This window comes from Crocodylus siamensis, chromosome 3, assembly GCF_052110815.1.
Source record: "Crocodylus siamensis isolate JL-2025a chromosome 3, ASM5211081v1, whole genome shotgun sequence".
Taxonomy (NCBI): domain Eukaryota; kingdom Metazoa; phylum Chordata; order Crocodylia; family Crocodylidae; genus Crocodylus; species Crocodylus siamensis.
Window position 1 is genome coordinate 2,214,688 of NC_143397.1, and position 24,046 is coordinate 2,238,733.

General features: G+C 63.4%; 2 protein-coding genes across 2 annotated transcripts; both read left to right on the top strand.

The window, feature by feature from the left end:
- Positions 1-2,275: 2,275 nt before the first annotated feature.
- Positions 2,276-4,098, top strand: LOC149867908 (C-C motif chemokine 21-like). The gene is made up of 4 exons (XM_090037150.1): positions 2,276-2,402; positions 2,693-2,810; positions 2,920-3,079; positions 3,331-4,098. Exons 1-3 carry the CDS (start codon positions 2,348-2,350, stop codon positions 3,074-3,076), a joined length of 330 nt encoding a protein of 109 aa, XP_089893276.1. The 5' UTR covers positions 2,276-2,347; the 3' UTR covers positions 3,077-3,079; positions 3,331-4,098.
- A 2,235-nt stretch (positions 4,099-6,333) lies between these two features.
- LOC149867909 (C-C motif chemokine 19-like) lies at positions 6,334-7,801 on the top strand. The gene is made up of 4 exons (XM_090037151.1): positions 6,334-6,462; positions 6,762-6,885; positions 7,167-7,263; positions 7,511-7,801. Exons 1-4 carry the CDS (start codon positions 6,414-6,416, stop codon positions 7,523-7,525), a joined length of 285 nt encoding a protein of 94 aa, XP_089893277.1. The 5' UTR covers positions 6,334-6,413; the 3' UTR covers positions 7,526-7,801.
- The last annotated feature ends 16,245 nt before the right edge of the window (positions 7,802-24,046 follow it).

The window sequence follows — 24,046 nt, forward strand, 5'->3', positions numbered from 1 at the left end:
GGGCTGGGCAGCGGTGGGAGGGCTTTTCTCCCGGGTGGTCCGAGCCCAGAGGTGTCGGCCCCGCTGCACCTCTGATCCCCAGGCGAGTCCAGTCCCAGGCTCTGTCCCGGGGGGACTTGGGAGACCCGCCCTGCTGCTGCTGGGGGGCTGGGGGAGCAGGGGCACGAGCAGGCGTGGGATGGGGGCTCTGCCAGGGGCTGGAGCAGGGGGTTTGTGACTGTGGCAGCCTCCTGGCCCCTGGCTGAGTGTGTTTGCATGTGGCTTGTCTGCACACGTTCCCATGATGCGCACACATGCATGATATGTAATGCCCACATGCGTGCACATGCACACACACATGCAAGCACACGTGCACATGTGCACACACATGCACATGCACATAAGATGTGGGGAGACGTGGGCACACTGGAAGGACGCAACAGGTTACAATCAGACCTGGACAGGTTACAGGGGTGGGCGGACGAGAATAGGATGGGATTTCAACACAGACAAGTGCAAGGTGCTGCACCTGGGGAGGAAGAACCAGCACCATACCTACAGGCTGGGGAGCTCCCCTCTTGTCAGCACGGAGGCGGAAAGGGATCTGGGGGTCATCACTGACTCCAAGATGAACATGGGCCGGCAGTGTGGGGACGCGGTCAGGAAGGCCAACCGCACCTTGTCCTGCATCCACAGATGCATCTCGAGCAGGTCCAGGGAGGTGATCCTCCCCCTCTGTGCGGCACCGGTCAGGCCACAGTGGGAGTACTGCGCCCAGTTCTGGGCGCCACACTGCAGGAGGGATGTGGGCAGCACGGAGAGGGTCCAGAGGAGGCCACTCGCATGATCAGGGGCAGCAGAGCAGGCCCTATGAGGAGAGGCGACGGGACCTGAACCTGTTCAGCCTCCACAAGAGAAGGCTGAGGGGGATCTTGTGGCCTGTTATAAACTAGTCAGAGGGGACCAGCAGGCACTGGGGGAGTCCCTGTTCCCCCGAGCACCGCCAGGAGTGACCAGGAATAGCGGTCACAAGCTGGCAGAGGGTAGGTTTAGGTTAGACATCAGGAGGCGCTACTTCACGGTCAGGGCGGCTGGGGTCTGGAACCAGCTTCCAAGAGAAGTGGTGCAGGCCCCTACCCTGGGGGGCTTTAAGAGGAGGTCGGGTGAACACCTTGCTGGGGTTGTTTGACCCCAGTACTCTTTCCTGTCATGGCAGGGGGTCAGGACTAGATGATCTGCTCAGGTTCCTTCCGACTCTAGAAACTATGAAACACGTATAAGTGTACCAGTATACACACATATGCACACTGAAATGCATACAAGCATACACCCCCGTGAATACACATACTGGCACACAGGTGCAAGCATATATGGACACATGCACACACATGCAGATGTGCACATGCTTGCAGGCAGCTATACATGCACATATACAGATGCAAACACGCACACACATGCACACAATGCCTGCGGGTGTATGACCTGCCATGTGTGCACAGCCCCAGCTCCCTGCTTCCTAGGCACAGGCCCCACAACCCTACATGCACCCCAGTCTGCCCCCTGCCCATCCTGCCTGTGCAAGCCCCACGGGCCAGGTGACAGTGGCCAGGGCTTGCACAGTTGTTCAGCACTTCCCGTCCGCACGGGCCACGCTCCAGCTGGGCCGGGCGCCAGGCGGGGGTCAGGGCAGCACTGCTCCAAGATGCAAGGATGCAGCTCCAGCCAGGGGCTTTCCAGGCACGGGACAGGCAGCACGGCCCCCATGGGTCCTCAGGCTCTGTGGGCCCGTCTGTCTCCCTGTCTCAAGGTCTCACATTTCTTCCCCCTCAACCTCAGGAGCCTTGTCTACACCACGGCAAGGCCGGGCTGTGCCCCTGCTCCAGTGGCTGAAGTAGTGGCACGGACTGGAGCTGGGCAGGGGCTGCTTGAGGGGAGCCAGGTCCCGGGGAGGCCTCAGGCCAGGGTCCAGCAGGGTCTGGGGGGAGTCTTGGTCAGAGCCCGGGGGCCAAGAGAAGGCAGAGGCTGCCCGGGCAGGGGCAGGGGCAGGGGCAGGGCACCTTGAGGGGTCTCCAGCCCCCGGCCCAGCCTGGCGTGGCGATGCAAACATGCCCGGCGTCTTCCCTGGCCCCCCAGCTGTGACTCTGGGCTGCGTTCCCAGACGCAGGGTGCTGCTATTGACGGGAAACTTGGCCCCACAACCCCCTGGCTGCCGCTCGGAGGAGCCGGACACGGCCCAGCGCCGCGGGAAGAGGGCTGGGCTGGGCCCGGGGCCAAGAGCGTCAGGCAGCGGAAGCCGGCTGACCCGGGATAAATAACCGCGCGGCAGAGCCAGGGCCAGAGCGGTGCCCTGCCTGCTCCCCGACGCACCATGGCTCCTCACCTCCTGCTGCTGCTGGCTGTCCTCGGCCTCCACTACCCCCAGGGTAGGCAGGGGACGGCCCCGCTGCGCCCCGTGGGGCGGAGGGGCTGGGGGCTCTGCGGGCACCCTGTGAGCTGGTCTGGTCTCTGCCACAGGCGCTGTGTGGACCTGGTCACGTCCCCCATCCTGGCGCTGGGGAAGTGGCTGGGGGAGCCACTTGCCCTCAGCATGGGGGGGGGTCCCCTGCTGCACTGACAGAGCCCCGAGGCTGCTGCCTGTCCAGGGGGACCTGCAGAAGCGCGTCCCCTTCCCTGTCTCTGACCGAGCCGCCCTGGCCCCTCTGCCTGTCCCCAGGCTCCGACGCTGCAGACGACTGCTGCCTGAGCATCAGCCTGAAGCGCATCCCAGCCCTGATCGTGAAGTCCTACCGCACGCAGACCCCCGAGTCTGGCTGCCGTCTCCGGGCGATCGTGTGAGTACCCGGGCGCGCCGGGCATGCCAGGGAGGGCTCGGGACTGAGTCCTGGGGCGGGGAAGGTGCAGCCCCGTCCTCACTGCCGCGCTCCTGCTGCCTCCGCACAGGTTCATCACCAGGCAAAACTTGAAGCTGTGCGCGCCTCCACACGTGCCCTGGGTCCTTTCCCTGATGAAGAAGCTGGACAACAAATCGCAGCTCCCTCGCAAGCCCAAGAACCAGGCCAGGGGGCCCAAGCCCCAGAAGAAGAAGAACGGGGCGTAAGAGGTGGGCACGGCCAAGCCAGGGTTGGAGGCAGGGCAATGCTCCAGTACCTGGTCCCGGGTGCTAGGAGGGGAGGGGGCACGTGCTGGGGTGTCAGACCAGCCCTTGCTGAGCTGGGGGGCTCCTCCTGCGCCTGTCATCCTGGCCTGCGGCTTGTGTCACGAGCTGCAGGAGGGGCTTTCTGGGGGCTGCTGGTATGTGGGGGAAGCCTCCGCACCGCTGCAACCCCCTCCTTGCTCTTCTGCTCCCTGCAGGATACTTCCCTTTGCCCCAAGGAGCTAGGCCAGCTGCAAACATCTACGACCTGCGCCACATCCTCTGCCCCATCCCTGCCTCCCCTGCACTGCGTCTGCATCTCCCACTGCACCTTGAAGCCTCCCGCACCTGCCTCTGGGGCTGCGGCTGCAATCTCCTGTTTGAAGCCCCCAGACCCTCTGTCTTGCACACCCAGGATGGAGACAGCGCCGCCGGGGCACGGGCATCCCTGGTCTGGCCTGACGGCATCTGACCCCGGCAGGAGAGGTCCCGATCCCTGCGGATAGGCCCTGGGGAAGGCCAAGACCCCTGCCCGCGGCGGGGTCTGTGGGTGCAGGCCCCTTTCCATGCCCTGCCCAACCCAGCATGGATCAGTGCCCATTCGGGCCTCGGGGAAGCTGCCACGCGAGCCCAGCCGCAGGATTTGGGGCAAGGAGGAGCTGAGCCTGCTCCCGGCACCGAGGGGCCAGCTCCATCCCGGCCAGGGCCCCACGGCTCACCCCCAGGCCCGTGCACCGCGGGGCCAGCCCCAGGCCAGGGGACCTGGCTGAGCCGCACTCGGAGCGGTGACCAGGCTTGTCTGTGCAGCTCCCAGCGCCAAACACCGCCTCGCTCCCTCGCACCCGGGTCCTGAGTCACCCGGGGATGTCTGCAAACCCACTCAGAAACTGTGAAGCTGCTGCCGTGGCCCCGAGCTCCCTGGAGCCACCTGCCGTGGCCCAGCCCGCGCTCTGCCCACGGGGGTCAGCCAATAAACGTGTTATTCAGACCAATGCAGACTGGTGCTGGTGCTGGTGCAGGGGGCCGGGCGGCACGGGCTTGGGGTGAGGGGCCCGGGCTGGGGATGAGGACCCTGCTCTAGCTGCGCCACGGTCCTGGTGTCTTTACTGCACAGCTCCTGTCCTCAGCAACCCTTGCGGATGTCTGGGCCATTGTCCCCATTGTGCAGGATGAGCAAACTGAGGCACAGGGTGGAACGGGGACTTGCCGGGGGGAACTTGAGAGATTGGTGGTGGAGGAAGGGTTAGCTCCTAGCCCACCTACCACTAGTCCATACTGCCTCCCTGCCAGCCCCCGGCCTCGGGGCTGTGGAGGGTCCTGAGCCTGAGTGGGAGGGGCTCACAGCATGCTGTTGGCCTTGACCCCTGCAGGCGCTGGTGCAGGCGCTGGTGCCCACATGCCTTCCCGGCACCTCCCGGGCAGGATCCGTGCAGCACCGTGCCCCCCGCGCTTGGGAACAAGGGACAGGCGGCAGATCCCCGGGGCCGGAGCAGCTGCCTCTGCGCAGACCCCGGGGAGCCGCACTCTGCCCAGGCAGGCTGGACATGGGGGCTGAGCGTGGCCCCCTGCCCGTGCCTCCTCGCTGTCGGGGACCACCCAGGCTCCCGGCTGAGGTCTCCCTGCTGCTCAGGTCACCGGGACTATCTGACGTCCTCGCTTGTAGCGCGGCAATGCCGCCGGTCCCTTGGGGCCACCTGAGGATGGCGGCCGGCGGGGACCGTAGCGTGTGCACCCCCGAGGGGGGGACCTGCAGTCAACACCACCCCAAAGGGGCGAGGCCCGCTGGCCGTCCACGTCGCTGCAGCGGGGGCGACCAGCACCAGCAGACATCAAGTAAAACAGTTCGGGACGGGCATCCTTCTAGGCGTCCGGCGCTCGCTGTCTTCTGGCGGTTAAAAGGCTAAAAGCTAAGAGCATGACAGCGTAAAAAAGCTAAAAGCCGGGAAGGGCTGACCCCAGGGCACTGGCCCGGGATGACGGGGCCGGACTCGGAGCAGGCCCGGGGTGGCTGGGCAGCGCGGGGCACGGGGCAAAGAGGCCCCGGGCCGACCAGAGGAGCCGTCCGGCGCCCCGGGACGGCTGGAGTGAGGCCGCCAGGCCGCCTGGCAGGGCTGGGCCAGGCTCCAGCTGTGGGTGCAAGGGGTGAGCGTCTCCCCCCCGCTGCTGCGGCTCAGGGTGTCTTCCCCTTCCACCGCCGCCAGACCAGACCCAGAGGGCCCAGCTCCAGGGTCTTGCCGGTCAAGCTCCCCTCGTCCAGGCCGGTTCCTGCAGGGCTGGTACTCGTGCGGGGGCTCGGAGCAGCCGTGAACACCCCCAGCGCGTGGGCGAGGGGGCAGCGTGCCCAGGGACGTGCACAGCCGCTCCCCTGCCCCACGACCCTCCCAGCTCGGAGCGGGATGCCCCCCAGCCCCACAGAGGCACAGCACCAGCCCGGTCTGGGTCATCCGTGGTCATCCCCGTCCCCCTGCCCCAGGCCACAGCTGGGGAAAGCGGCAGGAAGAGCCGGGAAAGGGGCTTGGGGAGCACCCGGTGCCCAGGGCGGCTGCTGGCAATGCCTCCCTGTCCAGGCCTCCTCCTTCCCGAGACCTGGAGCCAACGGGAGACGCAGGATCTTTGCCACGATACATCCCCCCTTAGCCAGAGACCTGCCTTGGGCTGGGGGCGGCCAGGGGCCCTGGACTGGGTGGGTGGCGCAGAGAGGGGCAGCGGGAGGAAAGAGGAGGGGCACCCCCAGGTCCACCTGTTGCCTTCCCAGAGCCCCAAGCCCTCCCCTGGGACCCCTGGGCTGGGATGCAGGGCAGGTGCAGGCTGGCAAGGAGCGGGGGGCTCTGCCCCAGGCTGGAGTGGAGCATGGAGCTGTCCCTCCGCAAGCCCAGCGGGTCTGCGGGGCTGGAGCCAGGGTGGGACGGGAAGTCCCCAGGGTCCAGCCCAGCAGCCTTTCCTGCCCCAGCCGACCTGCTGCCAGGCAGGACTTAGCCCCTGGGTGCCGGCAGGGCACAAAAGGCAGTACGACAGTGCAATGACACCTCCACCTCCCTGCGGAAGTGCGGCCATAAATGCAGCTGACTCTGGGGAGGAGCTACTAAAACTAAAGTGCAGGGCAGGGCTGGGGCCACAGGTTGGGGGCAGCTTGCGGGAAAGGCCCCTAAATTGTCTCAGGGCTGGGCTGGGTAGGAAATGAAAGCGAAAGGCTCAGGCCAGAGGGATAAAGAGGAGGCAGGAGCTGGCAGAGGCAGCGGGGAAGGAGGCTGCACGCAACTTGCCTGGCCCCACTGCTACAGAGCCCAGCAGCGCCGGGAGCATGGCCCTGCTCGGCCTGGCCGTCCTCGCCCTCTGCGCCCTCCTGCCAGGTAGGGGACCCTGGCTCTGGCTCCGGGGCAGCTTGCTGCAGGGAGACCCGCGGGACAAGGGCAGGGCCTGGCAGGGGGCCCCGATCCCTGCGCCGACTGCGCTGGCAGTGTCCGGGCTCGTTAGCCCAGGGCAGGCTAACGGGCACGGCGAGTTAGCCTGCCCTGGGCTTCTGCCCATGCAACCGGGGGGCTCCGGGAGGGAGCTGACGCCCCTGCCCCGGCGGCGGTGCCAGGGCGGGGCGGCCGTGCCTCGGTTTGCCCCCCCGCCCCGCCCACCCCACGCGGCTCTCCTCCGGCAGCGAGCGGCAGCAGCAGTGCCCTGGACTGCTGCCTGCGCACCAGCGCCGTGCCCATCCCCGCCCGGATCGTGCTGCGCTACGAGGAGCAGCCGGCGCTGGACGGCTGCCCCGTGGAGGCCACCGTGTGAGCGGGCAGGGGACGGAGGGGCAGATCCTGGAGGAGGGGGCAGCCGTGCCGGCGGAGCCCAAGTGCTGGAGGCTGCCGGGAAAGAGGGGCAGGGAAGCGCGTGGCCACTGCTGTCCAGGCCCCGGTCCCTGGCAGCTCTCGTGCTCGGAGAGCCGGAGCCAGCCCTGCCCCGCCGAGGCCCGGCTGCCCAGCCTGGCACGGGGCGAGCGTGGCCGCGCCAGGGCGAGGGGCCTGGGCGCGAGCGGCCGCCCTCACCCGGGGCCTCTCGGTGCCGCCAGGTTCGTCACGGTGAGAAGCCGGCGCCTGTGCGCCCCGCCACGTCTGCACTGGGTCCGGCACCTGCGGGAGAAGCTGGACAGGCGGCACGGCGGCAAGGTGAGGGCACCCGAGCAGGCACCTCGGAGGGGTGCGCGCACCCCTGCCCTGCCTCCCCTTCCCCTTCCCCTTCCCCCAGAGCGGGCACAGCGGCAGGGCCCGGGCTCGAGTCCTGCTCTGCCCTGCCCAAAGGGCCGGGGCCGCGCTCTCGAGGCTGGGGTGGGCAGGGCAGGCAAGGACGCGGCTGGGCGAGGGAGGGGAGCCCTGCGGGTCCCGATCCTGCAGCTCCTTCCCGTGGGATCTGCAGCGCTGGAGCGTGTAGAGCCGGCAGGGCGCCGCAGCCGGTGCCGCCCAGGATGGAGGAGCCTCGCCCGCAGCCGTCGGGACGTCCAGCCGCAGCGTCTCCCCCAGCACCGACCCCACGCCCTGCACCTCCTGCTCGGCACCCCGCTCCTGGCCTGGGGGGCGGCAGGACCCGGCACGGCACCCCGTCTGCCCCCCGGGGCACCGCACCGGCCTGGCCCGGCAGCCCCTCGTGCAGCAGGCCGTGGGTGCCTGCGCTCCCGCCCTGCGCCGGGGGGCTGGGGGGAGCCCAGCGGGTCGGTGCCCGCCCCCGCGCCGCGCTGCTCTGCTCCGCGCCGGGGAAATAAAGAGGAACAGGAACGCACGTGTCTGCTCGCGTCTCATGCTCGGGCCCCCGGGCATGGGGGCTGCGGGTGGGGACTTCCAGCGGGGCTGGCACGGGGCTCCTGCCCGGGGGAGGCGGCTGGAGGGCACTGGTGCCCGTGCCTGGGGCAGGCCAGAGCCATGTCTGCATTGGCCTTTGGGAGCCCGGGCAGCTTGGAGCTCCCCCAGACCCCGCGACAAGCCCCCAGTGCTGTGCAGCCGGGGGGGGCTGCTCACACCCGCGGGGACTCGCTGGGGGCAGCTGATGCAGAGGGGACGGGGTAGTGAAGGGGAGCAGACGGGCAGGAAGGCACCAGGCACGGGTGCTTTTTGTTCCCACTTGCAGAGAGTCCCCATTTCGCAGAAAGAGCAAGCGAGGCGCGGGCAGCTGGGCAGGGCGGGCTGGGCTCTAGCCAGGGAGCAGAGGCTCTGGCCTGCGGCGAGCCCCGCCACGAGTGTCCGCAGCTGCTCCCAGCAGAGAGCTGATGGGGGAGCAGCAGGGCAGGAGCAGGTGGGGCCGTGGCAGCCGGCCAAGGCTGGGGGGCGAGTCCCAAGGAAAGCAGCCCTGCTCCCCGACACGGGCCCCCACTCCGGCCGCGGGCCCTGGCCACCCACATGGGGCTGCAGGGGTGGCCGGGGCCCGCTGGCTTCCCCCCCCACGGCCCCCGGGCCCCGCTCGGGGCTGACGGCAAACAGCTGCTCAGGCCGCGGCGGGCGGGCGGACGCCGGCCCGGGGCTGGCAGCACTGGCCGCCCGGGGACTCGGCTTCCTCTCCTGCGCCCCGCGTGCCCCGGGCCGGGCCGCGGCCGTGGGACCGGAGCGGACGGGGCTGCTGGCACAGACCGCGCGGCCCTGGCCCCTGGCACTGCCTGCCGTCGCCCTGGCCGGCGTCACGCGCTCAGGCGCCCGGCGGGACGGCGGTGACCTCGCAGAGGCCCCTCTCCCACGACTCCCTGCTCAGCCTCGGCTCCCCCCACGTTGCTCCCACGCCACAGCTCGCCCGGCGGGCAGCGCTGCCAGCGGCCCCGCGGCCTCCGTCACGGCCCCGCCCGCACTGCCCGCGCCCCGCACGCCTCCCCGCGCGGCCCGGAGCCGCAGCATCGCTCGCATGGCCCTGGACGCCCCCGTCGCCGATGCCTGGCTCGTGGCAGCTCCTCCGGCCGCGCAGAGCAGAGCTGAGTCCCCGGGCTGGGGTCTCTCTCCGGGGCCGGGCAGCAGCCGGGCCCCTTCCCCGGGAGGCCCGGTCACGGCCGGGGGCAGACGGAGCCGCCCCGAGCAGCGAGACAGGATTCGCGCCCCAGGGCCTGCAGACATCGGCGCCTCTGCTGAAGGCGCCGGGGCGATTGCGAGAGGCTCGGCTAGGGACCCCGGGGCCGGCGCCGCACCCGGTCGCTGTCGCCCCCGACAGCCCGGGGCCGTTTCCCGCAGGGCGGCCGGCAATCTGCTGGGGGTCTGCAGGAGCGCGTGGCTGGCGGTGGCCGGCCCCATGTGGCCTCGGCCACCCCGGTCTGGAGCCAGGGCAGCTGGCTTCCCGGTGACGAAACGTCCCCGAGGAGGAAAGCGCCGTGCCCGGGCAGGAAGGGCCCTCGGGGCCCCTCGCTCGCCCCGGGTGCCCGATGCAGGCGGGGTTTGCCGTGCCTCGCCATCGCTGCCGGGGGAAGCAGAGCGGCCCCGGGGCAGCACTGGCCGAGGCGCGGCGCGGCCAGGCCGGGCCCTGTCCGTGCAAAGGGCCGGTGGCGCCGGGGGGTCGGAGGTGGCCGCGTCGGGGAGCAGCGCAGCGGCCGTAGGATCCCCCCCGGGTCGGGCTCTGCTCAGACGGGACCTCGGGAAGGCCGGTCTCGGACACTGGGGTCACCTCCCCTCCGCCAGCTTCTCCCTCCCTGTCCCTCTCATCTGGGGAAGGGGCAGGAGCCCAGGGAGGGAGGGGGCTGGACGGACAGACAGCTGGGTCGCCTGCCAGGGACGGACGTCTTTGGCATGCAATGACTTGCCCCTAAGAGTCCTAAAGGAGCTGGCCGAGGAGATCTCTGCTCGCCGGCAGCCACGCGGCACTGCTCTTCAGACGAGACAGGGAAGGCCAGGCAGGTCCTTCTGGCCGTTGCTCCTTTCTGTCCCTCACCCCAAAGCCTCGTTCCCGAGGCGCCGGCCACCAGCCCGCCCTGGCTGGAGCGGGGTGACGGGGCAGGCTGCAGCTCGCGTCCCCCCCGATGCAGCCCCTGCCGGCGACACAGCTCCCAGCACCGCAGCGTGTCGTGACCCCGGGGTGGGGGCGCCCCCCCACCCCGGGACAGGGTCGGCGGCGCCTGGCAGTAGGGCGTGCGGCTCTGGGCTCCGCGGGGGAGGCCGGCCGTGGACGTGGCCGTGAGGGGGCCAAGGCGGGGTCGGCTGGAGCCGGGGAACGCCCTCGGGGCCTGGCGCTGCGCCCCGGGAGTGCGGAGACTGGTGCCACGCGGGGCTTGGCGGGCGGCTGCGGGCCCCTCACGCAGGGCTGGCCAGCAGCGTCCATCCCGCACTGCGGCCGGGGCGGGGCCCGCGACCCTCGAGCCCCTTCCAGCCCCGCGAGGCCGGGTCCCCTGCCGGGCGGTGCCCGCAGAGGCCGGCGCCCAGGCCCGTGTCACCTGCGAGGGCAGGGCAACGCCACGGTGGGTAGCGGGCGCTGCCTGGGCCTGGCGGGCAGCACACCCGTGCTTCGGAGGCTGCCAGAGCTCCCCCTCCCCGGTGCCGCAGGCAGGGCTGATGCGCTGGGACAGGCCCGGGGGCCAGGTCCCGCTCGGCTGGGAGCGAGGACCAGCCCTGGATCTGGCGGTCACGGTGTCTGCGGCGGTTCTGGCTGGCTTGCTCCCGACCATCCGTCATGCCCGGCCTCGCAGGAGGGGAAGGGCGGGCTCTGCGCGCAGTCATGGAGGGGTCACCCCTGGGCCAGTGCCAGGGCAGCCTCCCGGCCTCGGCACGCAGCAGCCCTGGTGTAGACAGGGCGCGGGCACCAGGGCCCCGCGTGCCGTCCCCGAGCGCAGTGCAGGTCCAGGCCGGGGGCGGAGCGATCCTGGCCCCGCGTGCACGGCTGCGACCCAGGACAGGCCTCTGCACAGCTCCTGGCCCTGCGCCGGCGCCAGGCTGCGCCTCAGCTTGCCCTAGGAGGGGGGCGGGGGTGTGAGCGCGCGGCGGGTGCTCGTGGAGCGTGGCAGGGAACAACTGCTGGCAAACGAGCTCTCCAGGTGTCTCTGGGAGGCAGTACATGTGCCACGGCCCCAGGTCAAGCTCCCGGGTCCCCATGCGCAGCCCCAGCCTTCGGGGTGAAGTTTGCAGCCTTCCCGGTGCTGGCTGGGGGGGAAGGGGCTCCGGACCCGGGTGTCGTGCCCCCCATCACAAGTGGGGCCAGCGCCGTCTCCCACCCCCTGCAGCGCAGGCCTGCACGTGGGGGCAGGTGCAGGGCAGGGCACTGCTGTCGGGGGTGCGCACGGCAAACAGGAAAGACCAGCGGGGAGTGAGGACGGGCTGACAGAGGAAAGCTGTGGGGGGAGGGAGGGAGCATCTGGGAACCCGGTGTCCCAGTCCCACTGCCAGGGGAGGGCACCGGGCATGGGAGGAGATGATGGGTGGAAAGTCCCTGGCTGGCTTTTGCTCTCCGTGTTTACCAGGAGATATGGGGATGAGATGCGGCTGGCTCCGTGACAGCAGGGAGGGATGGAGGAGCGTGGGACAGGGCGTGGAGGAGAGAGGCCTGGTGGTGGTTAACCCCTCCGGCTCCCCTCCAGCTGCTCCTCTCCGCTGGCCCACTGCCTCACCTGGCCGGAGCCCGGGCACTGAGGGGCACGAGGGCAAGCATCTAGTGAGTTGGCTCGGGGTGGACGCCGGCAAGGCTCGAGCTCACAGGACGACGGCGGGACGCTGCGCTCCAGTGAGGGGCCGGAGGCTGTGGGTGGTGGTGGGGAGGCAAGAACCTGGCTCCAGGCACAGATGAGAGATGCTGGGGGGCGGCTGGTCCAGCCCTGGCCTGGTCCCTGCCGGCCGGAGAAGGCTGCCAGACCTGGCCCGGGGGGCACAGGCTGCAGACACCCAAGGACAGTTGTGAGAGCATGCGAGAGGGGCCGCCCTGGCCTGGGCACGTCGCTCCCATCCCGTCCTGCCGGGGTGCTCAGCGGTGCCTCCCCCCTCTTTCACTGTCCTGTGCACGCCCCCCCCCCTCTCCTGGTGCCCCCGGCGGCAAGTGCAGCTGGCAGAACTGATGTGGTTTTATTGGGTGCAAGATAGGCACCGTGCCCGGGCACGGGGCCAGGGGCTTGGCCCGCTGTCGGCGGCAGGGCCAGGGCAGAGCCCCTGCTCGCCGCGTCGTCCGTCGGGCACCTGCACGTCGGGAAGGGGCGGCACTGCCCTCCGCCTCCCGGCTCGACCGGCTGAGACGGGCCCTCCTGCACGAGACGCCGGCCGGCTGTCCGGCAAGTCTCCCCCTCCCAGTGACAGGCTGGGGCCAGTAAAACCCGCCACCAGCACATGAGCCAAGCCCGTGGGACCGGGGCGCCGGCACTTCCAGGCCAGGAGGTTCCCTGCACTGCAGACGCCCCAATACCCGCTGGCCCGAGCGTCGGTGCCACGGTGAAGCGCTCCCCCTTCCCCTGCACCGCGGCCCCTCCGGGCAGCCCGCGGCTCACGGCTCAGCCTGGGGCCGGAGCAGGGGACGCGAGGGAGCAGGCGGGCGCCCTGCTCCATGAAGGCGCTGGGGCCCGGGGCTGTGTAGCGGCACGGAGGAGCAGGGCTGGACGCTCCGGGGGCACCAGCGACCCCCTGCCTGAGGCAGGCTCCGGCCTGTCCAGACCAGCCCAGACACATCCAGACTCTAAACTCTTTGTAAAACTAGGGCCAACCCTGACAACGCAGACATTGCACACGAACCTGCCGGAGGGAAAGCGGGGGGCTGCGGTGCCCAGCTTCTATAAAAGGGTGCTAATAGGCACTCCAGAGACCCCAGACAGGGGCCGTGCCTCCGCTGCAGAGGAAGGCACATCCCCCAGTTTGCACCAGTTTGACCAGGGGGAAAGTCCCTTCCTGCCCCCAACGCAGCGTCGGGTTGAGCTGCAGCACGGGGGCGAGACCCTCCAGCCAGGACCCTGCGGGGTCGGTGCCAGCAGGAGCATTGGCGCAGCCCAGCCCCAGCCCCAGCCCGAGCACCAGAGCCTTTTGGGGCGGTGTCAAACGCCCCGACACGCGGAGCAGAAGGACAGGGACAGGGCGGCCGGCACAGCCCACAGCGGAGCACAGGCATCGCTGTGCCTACAGCGTCCTCGACCAGTGTCTGCCCAACCTCTCTCCACGACACCTCCAGTGCTGGGACGCCACCCTCTCCCTGGCATCTACGCCCCTGCCCCTGCTCCACCAGCGAAGACGTGTTTCCTCGAGAGGGAGGCGATACCTTGCGGACTGGTGTGTGGGAGCGCCGCCCCACGGGTATGTACATCGTAATGGGTGCGTGTGTTTCTATGGTGGGTTAAGGAGGCCAAGACCAGTGACCAAAAGGTATGTGTATACATATACGTACGTATAGATATGTCTATATATATATATATATATATATATATATATATATATACACACACACACCTGTATATGTCTATGTATACAAAGGCGTATTTTACCAAAAAAAAAAAAAAGTTCCCTGATCTTCAATCTAAACCAACTTTGCCGCAACTTTAAGCCGTTGATCTTCCTACTCTCTTCAGAAAAGAAAGGTATTTTCCCTCTTCTTTATGGCAGCCCTTCAGGCTTTGAAGTCTGCTGTCACGTCTCCTCTTAAGCATCTTTTCTGGAAGCTGAAAATACCCAGCTCCTTCAGCCTCTCCTCATACGACTTGTCTTGCAAGCCCTGGACCATTCTTGCCTCCCGCCTCTGGACCCCCTCTAAGGTCTCCACGTCCTTTTTAAAATGCGCAGCCCAGACCTGCACACAGCATCCGGATGAGACCGAACCAGCGCCAAGCAGAGAGGCACGGCCACCTCCTGTGTCTCACACCTATCGCTACTAGGGACGCAGCCCCAAATTGCATTTGCTTTGTGCGCGGCTGCATCACACCGCCTGAGCCTGTGGTCTCCCAAGACTCCCAGATCCTTCTGCACAGCACTGCCATCCAGCCAGGGGTCATCCCTTTGGTATTTGGATTTATGATGCTGGCCCCCGAGGTGCGGTGCTTTGCATTTGTCAGCGCTGAGTTGCATCCTGTTGGCTCCGTCCCTGCTCTCCAATAGCTGGAACTGCTTTCCCCTCGGTCCAGCTGAATCACACTTCTGCATTACCCAGAAACGAACCTTCCTTATCCTTAAGTGGCTGCAGCCTCCACTTCCCCTCGGGAGTTTTTGCCTCCCAGCTGGGAAGTGTGAGCTTCTGACAGGTCGGTGTGGTGGGGAAGCCCAGCCGGTGCGAAGTCCCACTGCAGAGGACTGGCCCTTCTTGCAGAGGCCCCTGTCTCCTGCTTGCAAGGGGGGTTGCATTGCACAGCCCCAGCCTGGGCCAAGTCTGTTTCTGTTCCCGGGTAGTCCTGCCCCATGCTGTTACCATCACTGGCGGGGACTTCCCAGGTCTGATGGAGGAAGCAGTGATAGTCATCCTCCTAGAGGAAGCACAGAGTTCATCCAGGAAGCCTGGGGGGCTTTTCTTGGCAGGAGTCACGATGCCAAGTGACTTCTGAGGCATGGGCTGGAGCCTGCGACCCTGGCATGGCTGTAGCCGCCTGCAGCAAGAGCCCTGAGCACATGAGGAAGGAAATGTGGCAGCTATTTTCAGTTTATTAACAGCCTGGGAGGGTTTCATTAACTTCTGCCTCTGTCCCCTTAGAGACAAAGCTTCTCGGCCCCTTTCTACCAGCACAACTGCAGCCTGGGAGTGCAGCTTTCCACATGTGTGCATATTTACTGTGCCACTGTTACCGCAATGGAAAGCAGGTGCCGTGTTACGGCAGTGCCTGGAAGTCTTGGGTCGTTTCAGGTGGCTGCTATTCATCTCCACCCCCTCATAAAATGTGGGAACGTGGCTGTGGTCTGTGTTTCGCCCTGGAGGCTGAAGCCTTCTTCCGGCAGGTGGAGCGATTCCCACGGACTCTGAAACCTCATTACAGGTACAAGTCAAGTGTCTGCAACCCTGACTTCAGGGAAGACCCCCCCACTTTTGCCTCCGGGCAGCTGAGTTCAACGCCTCTCTGATGCACGGCCTTGCTGTCTGATGCAGGGCACCTCTGTGCTATGGCAGTCGGGAGGGGCCATGCACATCGGTGTCTGCATTGGAGCTCCTCATCGTTGCATATTTGCGGTGCTTGTGGCTGCAGATGGCCAAGCCTGCTGGGGTGCTTATCAGGAGCTGGCGCATCTGCCTCCAGGTACCTGCTGGGTCTCCTGCAGAGCATCGTGGACCGTATTGCCATGGGCTCAGGGCCTTGAGAGCCGGATAATACTGTGCCTAGCTGGTCGGCGCCACCAGCCCTGTGCTAGTGGGGAACTCAAACTGGCTTGCAACGAGAGGTCAGACAGCTCAGGGTGTCCTCCCCCACTCCCCAGCTCATCCCCATCAGTCTCTAATTGTTTGGATTTGTCTTTATTAGACATTTATCAGCTCCTGTAAGATCCCTTAGTCCCTCCTGGTCTAGTGTGTTTAGTATGCAGAGCTAATGAGCTCTCGGGCAGCAGGGAGCTGGTAGGAAATCTCTGTACAGTCCCACAGCCAGCGAAGCACTGCTGCTCGGTTTGGCTAAAGAGAAGTAAGCCTGGAAGGTCATCCAAAGACAACAGGTTTGCGTAGACTCCTGATGGGCATGTATGCAGACCTACACAACTGCAAATCGGGGCTGCACAAGCGTGTTGGAGTGTGTGAGCGTGCAAGGAAAAGTGAGTGCACTTGGCAGAATCGGGTGCCACAGCAGTGGTGCTCCCCACTCTCTCGCGGGCTTCCTGAGAGTCCCTGCTTCTGCTCAGGCTGTCAGCCCTGGCTGGGATGTTGGAGCTGGGGCTGGACTAGATGTGAGCCCCTGAGGTCCCTCCAACCCTTATTTTCTGATTTTACGAAGCAGGGCTGGCAGGGAGCTGCAGAGGTCACATCTTGTCCAACCCCTGCCCGAGGCAGGATCAGCCCTGTGCAAACCATCCTATACCAGTCCATAATCTGACCTCTTAGTAAAACTACCTCCATCTCCTCTAATGTCTTTATGGTGCATCTCAAAGGCCTGTCTCTGCTCCAGCATTATTATTCCATTGGCAGTTCTCTGCTGAAGCAAAAATATGGGGGGGAACTATTCCATTCAGGTGCAAAAGACCCAAACATTTGGGGTGAAATGTCAGAAACATGAAAAATTTAATTTTCATAGATTTCATAGACATCAGGGCTGGAAGGGACCTCGGAAGATCGAGTCCAGCCCCCCACCCAAAGGGCAGGAAGTCAGCTGGGGTCCCAGCAAGATAAGCATCCAATCTACTCTTGAAGGTGTTCAATGTAGGTGCTTGAACCACCTCCGCTGGCAGACTGCTCCAGACCTTGGGGGCTCGGACAGGAAAGAAATTCTTCCTTACGTCCAGCCTGAAACGGTCTTGCAGGAGTTTGTGACCGTTCGACCTCGTCATCCCTTGGGGCGCTCTGGTGAACAGACGTTCCCCCAGATCCTGGGGGTCACCCCTGATAAACTTCTAGGTGGCCATCAGATCACCCCTGAGCCTGCGCTTTTCCAGGCTAAAGAGCCCCATGGCTCTCAGTCTGTCGTCGTAAGATCTGTTTTCCTGACCTCTGATCATGCGCGTGGCTCTCCTCTGGACTCTCTCAAGCTTCTCCACATCCTTTTTGAGTTGTGGAGCCCAAAACTGGACGCAGTACTCCAGCTGCGGCCTCACCAAGGCCGAGTACAAGGGGAGAATGACGTCCCGGGATTTGCTCGAGAAGCATCTATGGATGCACGCCAGCATTTTGGTCGCTTTACTAGCCGCAGCATCGCACTGGAGGCTCATGTTCATCTTGTGGTCAATGATGATCCCAAGTTTCTTTCTTCCATAGTGCTATCCAACGTAGCACTGCCGAGCCTATAAGGGTGCTGCAGGTTTTTCCTCCCAAGGTGGAGGACCTTGCATTTTTCGGTGTTAAACACCATGAGGTTCTCGTCTGCCCATTTGCTGAGCTTGTCCAGGTCAGCCTGGATCACCCGCCTGTCCTCTGGCGTGGATGCTTTGCCCCAAAGTTTGGTGTCATCGGCGAACTTGGCCAGTCCACTCCTGACTCCAATGTCCACATCGTTAATGAAGATGTTGAACAGGATGGGTCCCAGGACAGAGCCTTGAGGGACTCCACTGGTCACAGGGCACCATGATGAGTGACTGCCATCAATCACAACCCTCTGGGTCCGACCACGGAGCCAATTTCCCAGCCAGCGGATCGTGGTGGAGCCAAGGCCGCAACTGGGCAGTTTGGCCAAGAGGTGATCATGGGATACCAGATTGAAGGCTTTTGAAGTCAAGATATATGACATCAATCTGTTCTCCCTCCTCCAGGTGATAGGTCACCTGGTCATAGAAGGAAATGAGATTGGTCAAGCAAGACCTACCCGCAACCAACCCGTGCTGGCTGTCCCTTAGGATGTTAGCCTTGGCCAGTCCCTCAAGGATGGCCTCCTTAATAAACTTTTCTAAGATCTTTCCTGGGATAGAGGTCAGGCTGATGGGCCTGTAGTTAGCCGGATCCACTCTCCTCCCTTTCTTGAAGATCGGCACCACATTGGCCTTCTTCCAGTCTTCGGGCACGACACCAGAGCACCAGGAGCTCTCAAAGACCCGTGCCAGGGGCTGGGCTATGACGCTCGCCAGTTCCTTGAGTGCCCTGGGGTGCAGGTTGTCGGGGCCGGCTGACTTGAAGGTGTCCAGCTCCTCAAGGTGTTCCTTCACGAGGTCAGCATTGATGGAGGGTAGGGGATCCCCAACACCCGGATCTCCCTGTCCCATAGCAGGCATGGGCATCCCACGGGACTGATGAAAGACCGATGCAAAGTACCCATTTTAAAGGTTGGCTTTTTCCTGGGCGTCAGTTGTCAGTTGCCCCATCTGGTTTAGCAGGGGTCCAACGTTGCCCTTGCTTTTCCTCCGGCTCCCCACGTATCTGAAAAAGGACTTTTTGTTGTCCTTGATGCCTGAAGCTAGTTGGAGTTCAGTTGCAGCCTTGGCTTTCCTGGTTTGGTCCCTGCAGGACTGGACCAGCGCGAAGTAATCCTCCTTGGAGGTGAATCCCGTCCTCCATCCTTTGTAGGCTTTCCTTTTTAGCCGCAGGAGGTCCGCTAGGTCCCTGGAGAGCCAGGGGGGCTGCTGTGCCTTCTTGCTGCCTTTCCTCCCTGTTGGGATAGATTTAGCTTGTGCACTGAGGATCGCTTCCTTGAGAAGCAACCACTCTTCTTGAACTCCCATCTCCCTGGGGTCATGGTCCCTGAGGGCCTGACCGACTAGCCTCCTGAGCTTGTCAAATTCGGCTTTCCTGAAGTCAAGGAAAGTCAATTTTGAGGCAACCTGAAGCTTTTTTCCCCCCCAGTCAAACCTAATATGATCTGCTGCATTTTCCGGCTGTTTCACTCCCCCTATTCCCCCATCCCTCGGCTTTTAAAAAAAATTTACATCAGTTTTTAATCAAGAAATCCCAAAGCAAAACACATTTTATTTGAAAATACAAAGATAAAAAGATAGGGCACTTTCTCATTCCCCTTCACCTCCATGTTTGGGGTCAGAGCTATTGGCCAAATGTGTTGCTTGTTCACAAGTAATAAGCATTTCCCCTGATGGTCCTTTTTCCAGCAAATTTACTGCTCATCAAAAGCATAATCACCAGCTTAAAGTGCAGGCTTAGTTAGCCAAGCCCTGGAGGTTTCGTTTCACTGAGCCCAGCTACTCAGAATGACGCGTGAGAAAGTTTTAACTTTCAGAAAACTTCCCTTTTCTGCCCAGAAATGTTACTCAACCCTGTGGGTGGGGAGGGGTATGCATGCCTGCGCCCCCCGTCCAAGTCACCAGGAGGGTTTTATCCCAGCACAAAGACGTCCTTTAGCCCTTGGCTGTTTTGCCTTCAGGCAGGATTTCTCCTTCGGCCTCTGCTCGCTGCACGTTGTCTCGACTCTGCGGCAGGGGCTGCCTGCCACCCCGTGGACAAACCGAAATGCAGCTGAGTCAGAGAGCGAATCATGCACCAGCCTTTGGAGCAAGTGTTAGGATTTGGGTACCCATTCTCACAGCCGCAGGGATTCGCAGACGGTCCATCTCCCCCAGCCTCCTGTCTCCAGCAGGCCAAGGCGGACCCGTCCTGGCCCCAGGGAAGGTGTTACCTTGAGATAGTCTTTGCAGGGATGATTTACCCTTCAGATGCCGGCCTCCCCCAGGCTGACAGCCAGATGTCTGCTCAGGGAGCTGCTGGTGCCGGCAAAGCAGGTCCCAATCCGAAGCTGATGCACATTTTTTGGAGCAGCATCTCCCTATGACTCCCAGGCGAGTCACATGCTCTCGGTCTCCTAAGCCACCAGCCTGCGTCAGAGCGGGCCCTGCGCACAGCAGCATCCTCCCGGGGTGGGCGTGAGCCACCTGCGAGCGAGCCGCGGTTCCTGCCGCCGCTCCTCGTGGAAACGGGGGCTGAAGGGAATGATCCTGGGGTAGTATCCTTCACGCACAGGCAGGTGCCCCCCAGACCTGATATCGATGATTTATAGAGCTGTGATCGGCCAGGAAGAAGCAGGGTAGGGCTCTGGCTTCCTACCCCCAGCACCAGACCCCAAGCCAACAACGTACCTGCTGTGCCCGACTCCCCCTCCTTTCGTCACAACCATAAAGACATCTCAGGCATATAATCAATCAAAAACACCAATACAATACACAGCTGCATGGGAGTGCTATGCAAAAGGACTCGGGAGTCTCGGCAGACCACAGACTCCGTAGGGGCCCGCGGCGTGATGCAGCCGCACGAGAGGCCAATGCAGTTTTGTGCGGCATCCGGTGCAAGACGCGGGAGGTGGTCCGCACTGGTTTGGCATCACCTGGCTACAGCATGCAGGTCTGGGCTCCACACTTTAAATAAGATTTGGAGAAGTTAGAGAGGGCCCAGAGGTGGGCAACAAAGATGCTGAAGGGCTTGGAAAGCAAGTCATACAAGGAGAGGCTGAAGGAGCTGGGCATGTTCAGCTCGCGGAGAAGACCCTTAGGAGGGGACACGAACATCAGTCTGCAAATACCTGAAGGGCTGCCATAAAGACGAGGGAAAGCAGCTTTTTCTGTCTTGCTGCAGAGAGGAGGATGCAGACCCACAGCTTGAAGTTGCAGCAAAGTGAATTTAGATTTGAGATGTGGAAACTCTTCTTCACTGTGCAAATAGTGAGGTGGTGGAAGAGGTGCCCGGGGAAGGTGGCGGAGGTGTTCAAGGAGAGGTTGGACAGCCACTGGGCAGGGGTGATCTAGGTGTAGCGATGCCTGTGTGATACTAGGGGCATTGCTGGTTGCTGCTGCCCCCCTCTTTCTTTTCTACTCCAAATGTCAAGGTGTTTTTAAGCCTCCCCAGAGGCACCGGGTGCTGCTGCAGCCCAGGCTGGGGATGGGGACAGGGCTGTGCCAATGCTCCTGCTGGATCCAAAGCTGGAGGGTCCTGCCTAGAGGGTCTTGCCCCTCTCAGACTGACACCACATTTGGGGGCAGGAAGGAATTTGACCCCCAGACTATGACTCGATGAGAATGAACATGCTGCCTTGAAAGCACCTTCCAAACCCAGGTGCCTCCCAGCCCAGGCAACCTCCCCTGGGGTAGCACCCATCAGACAGGGACCCCGTACCATTTTAAGTGCGCTGACGCCTGCCTGCGACCGCGATTCCCCAGGCCGACAACCCTGCCCCGGGAGAGAAGGGGCCGCATGGACTCAGCACCGGCAAGGGGGGCTGAGTTGGGGGTCGTTGCTGCTAGCTCAGACGGACGAGGACGCGTCCACCCACACACGTGCGCACACACAGGATCAAGTAACGCTTCTTGGCAGAAAGGATTTTTCTAAAAACTTTCTCAGGCATCAGCCCAGAGCCGCCGGGCTCAGGGACACGAAGCCTCCAGGGCTTTGCTAACTCCGTGTTTGGAGTTGGTGAAACATTTTGGACAAACAGCAAATTCTCCAGCCAACGAGGCGTTCCCGTTAGTTGTGACCATGCAATAAATTTGTACTCAGAGCTGCACACGATGCTCCCCCTGCCGGCAGCCCCCGCCTCGCCTGGAGCAGGATGTAGCTACTAATGTTGCAGGTGCATCTATTGCACTCCAGGGAGGAGCTGTGCCCTTTCCCACCTACCACAGCACCTACCTGCACCCAGCTATTCCCCTTGGAAAGCCAGAGGAGTGGGTGACAGCCACCTCTGATGTCCTGCCCAGCAGCTGTGCTCGTTGAGCCACCCCCCGGGGTGGATCCACCAGGTGATTCCTGCTCCATCCAAACTTTAAAACCACCTGCCTGGGGCACTGCTATTCAGGGGGCTGCTGGGGGTGGTCATGCCTCATTATCACCCACCCGATTCTTGCTAATCTCTCTCCACTCCACAGGTGTTAGGGACACTTTCTCCTTTCTAATGCTCTTAATGTTGCACTAATCAACCTATCCCTTCTGCAGGCTTGCTGTCTGAGCCGTGCCTGGTCTGCTCTCACCTCTATTTCACAGCCCTGGGGGCTGCTTCTAATTGTCGTTAAAAACCAGAACTGAAGTGATCATTAACTTAGAAATGGCTGATGGGGAAGTGCTGGTTGCAATGTGGAAATGCTGAGTGAGGCTGGGCTTTGTTTTCCAAATCTGAATAAGAAATGCACATTTAATTCATGTGACTACAGGATTCATGGGCAGATCTAGGATTTTGAAGAGCCGGGTGCAGGTGGTGCGGTGCATCATCATCACAGTCAGAACAACACAGATTTTTATCCTGTTTAAAAGAAACTAAAAGCTTCATGACTAAGGAGAGGCCTAGAGCTAGATTATTTAGAGCTAGAAACCAGGCGGCAGGGCTGTGAAACGGGAGCTAGTGGGAGCAGCCGACAGACTGGGGCGGTAGGGAGAGCTGGAGAAGTGGACATTAAAGGCCATTTAAAAGGAAAGAGGGCCCTTAACACCGGTGGGATGAAGATTTTAGAAGCAACCAAGCAAATTTTAATGAGCTATTCTGTCAGTTGAGTCCCTCACTGCCCTGCTGCTAGGGCCACCAAGTTGCCTTTAAACTGTGGATGGAGCAGAAACCTCTTCTGACTCTTTTTGCTGGAGGGCTGTTACGTTTTTTAAAGCAGGCTATATCACCTAGCAAATGAGGGCACGCTCCAGGAAAGTTATATTCCCTTTTTTTGGCTTTGCTTTTAAATAGAATAAAATCACGCCAAGCGATCTTAATACTAGCTTGTTAGGAAAGCTTAATCTAATACTAGCATCATTTAATACAAGCTTAATCTAATACTAGCTTATTTGTAAAACTTCTAGTTTCTCTGTAACTGGAGGGAAAAAACCGTGCGCACTGCGTGATGATGAGGCACGGCACTGTCTACACCCGAATCCGAGATGCCCCATCTCCTCCCCGCTCCTTCCACCCAGGGCCACGTCCTGCTGGGGCTCTCGGCGCCCGTGGCCGCGTCGTGGGTGAACGGACAGGCCCACGGGCAGCTCGTGCAGCCCAAACCACGTAAAAAAGGCCTCTCAGTCTGAGCCTTGCAGCTTGGGCCCAGTCACTCTTTGTGACCTCACTGGGTGACATCATCGGCCTCTATGACCTCATCAGGGTGACATCACCGCCGCGGCAACCAAGGCAGCGAGCGGGGCGGCTCTGCAGGCTGCATCGGGAGGTTGTTTGGAGGCCTCCCCTCAGTAGAAATCTGGAGGCCACGGGCCCCGCGGAGCTCCCTCCATGGCCATTTTGGACACCCCCCCCAAGCTGCTTCCTGGGTCCTTCCCGTGCGCCCCCAGCGCCGCCCGGGCCGCTGAGGTTTCCAGAACAACCCCCGGAAAAGCGAGCGGTGGCAGAGCCATGCTGCCTGCCACCTGCCGTGAAAAGCCAGGGGGGTTGGTGCTCCTCCGGCTGGCCGCCCCCAAATCAGTGGGTGCAGCCCCCACAAGCCTGGGTGGGGCGGGGCGGGGCGGGGTGGGGGAGGCAAATCTGGCCGTTCAACTACTGAGGCTGGCCACGTGCCCTTCTGCTTTGCCCCGCTCCACGATGCCGAGGGGCCCAAGGCATGGCACTGCCTACACCCGAATCCGAGATGCCCCACGTCCTCCCCGCCATGCCATGCCCCCTGCCCATACCGGGATGGGGGCCACGGCGCTCCCCGGCTTCTCTCGGGCTTCGTGCCGCCATCGCTAAATCTTCAGGGCTGTGGGTGTGCTGCTCCAGGCCCATAATCGGCCGCTGGCGGGGACAAATCGCAACGCATCACTTTGCAAAGACCCCTCAGCCGGCACTCGGGCGCTGACTCGGGGCTCTGCCTCCCTCAGGCGCTGCCCCCGGAGCGCGGCCCTCGGGTGAGATGCTCCGGCTCAAGGGCCAAGGGGAGCCCCCAGCCCTGCTGGCGACAGACGGCCGGGCGCTGAAGGAGCGGCTGTGGTGCGGGGGGGAAGGCAGTGCCGCCCTGAGACCCGATGGCCCCTTCCAGGTGAGAAAGGCTCTCCGTGCGGTACGTCCTCTCCGGGCTAGCAGTGGCTCTGTCTGGTACCTCCTGCACTTGTCCCAGGGACATGGGATGCCCTAGTGTAGACGCGGCCCTGGCGCCATTGCACCTGCACCATCTCAGCCTGCTCAGCAGAGAGAATTGGACATATCAACACCCTGAAGTGCGGCTGGGTCTGCGCTGGGCATGGCTGCAACTGCTGCGGGCTCTTGTCTGCGTTCAGGATCCAGCCACGTTACATCGGACTTAAAGCACCTCTGCTCCAGGGGGGGTGGAGCGCTGAGCTCCTGTCCTGTCTGCAGGGCCAGGCCCACTGCGAGGGGCCAAATGATGTGACTGGAGCGTGCTCACATTGTGTCCTGGCGCCCAGGCAGCCCCATGCACCCACTCCCACCAAGCCCGAAGTGAGGCAGTGAAGCAGCTCTCTCCAGCATGCTTGAAGCCCCAAAGCAGCTCCCTGGCTGCACTGCCAGGTTCGGAGTATGAGTGGGAGCCCGGGGTGGCACCAGGGATGCAGCGTAGATCTACC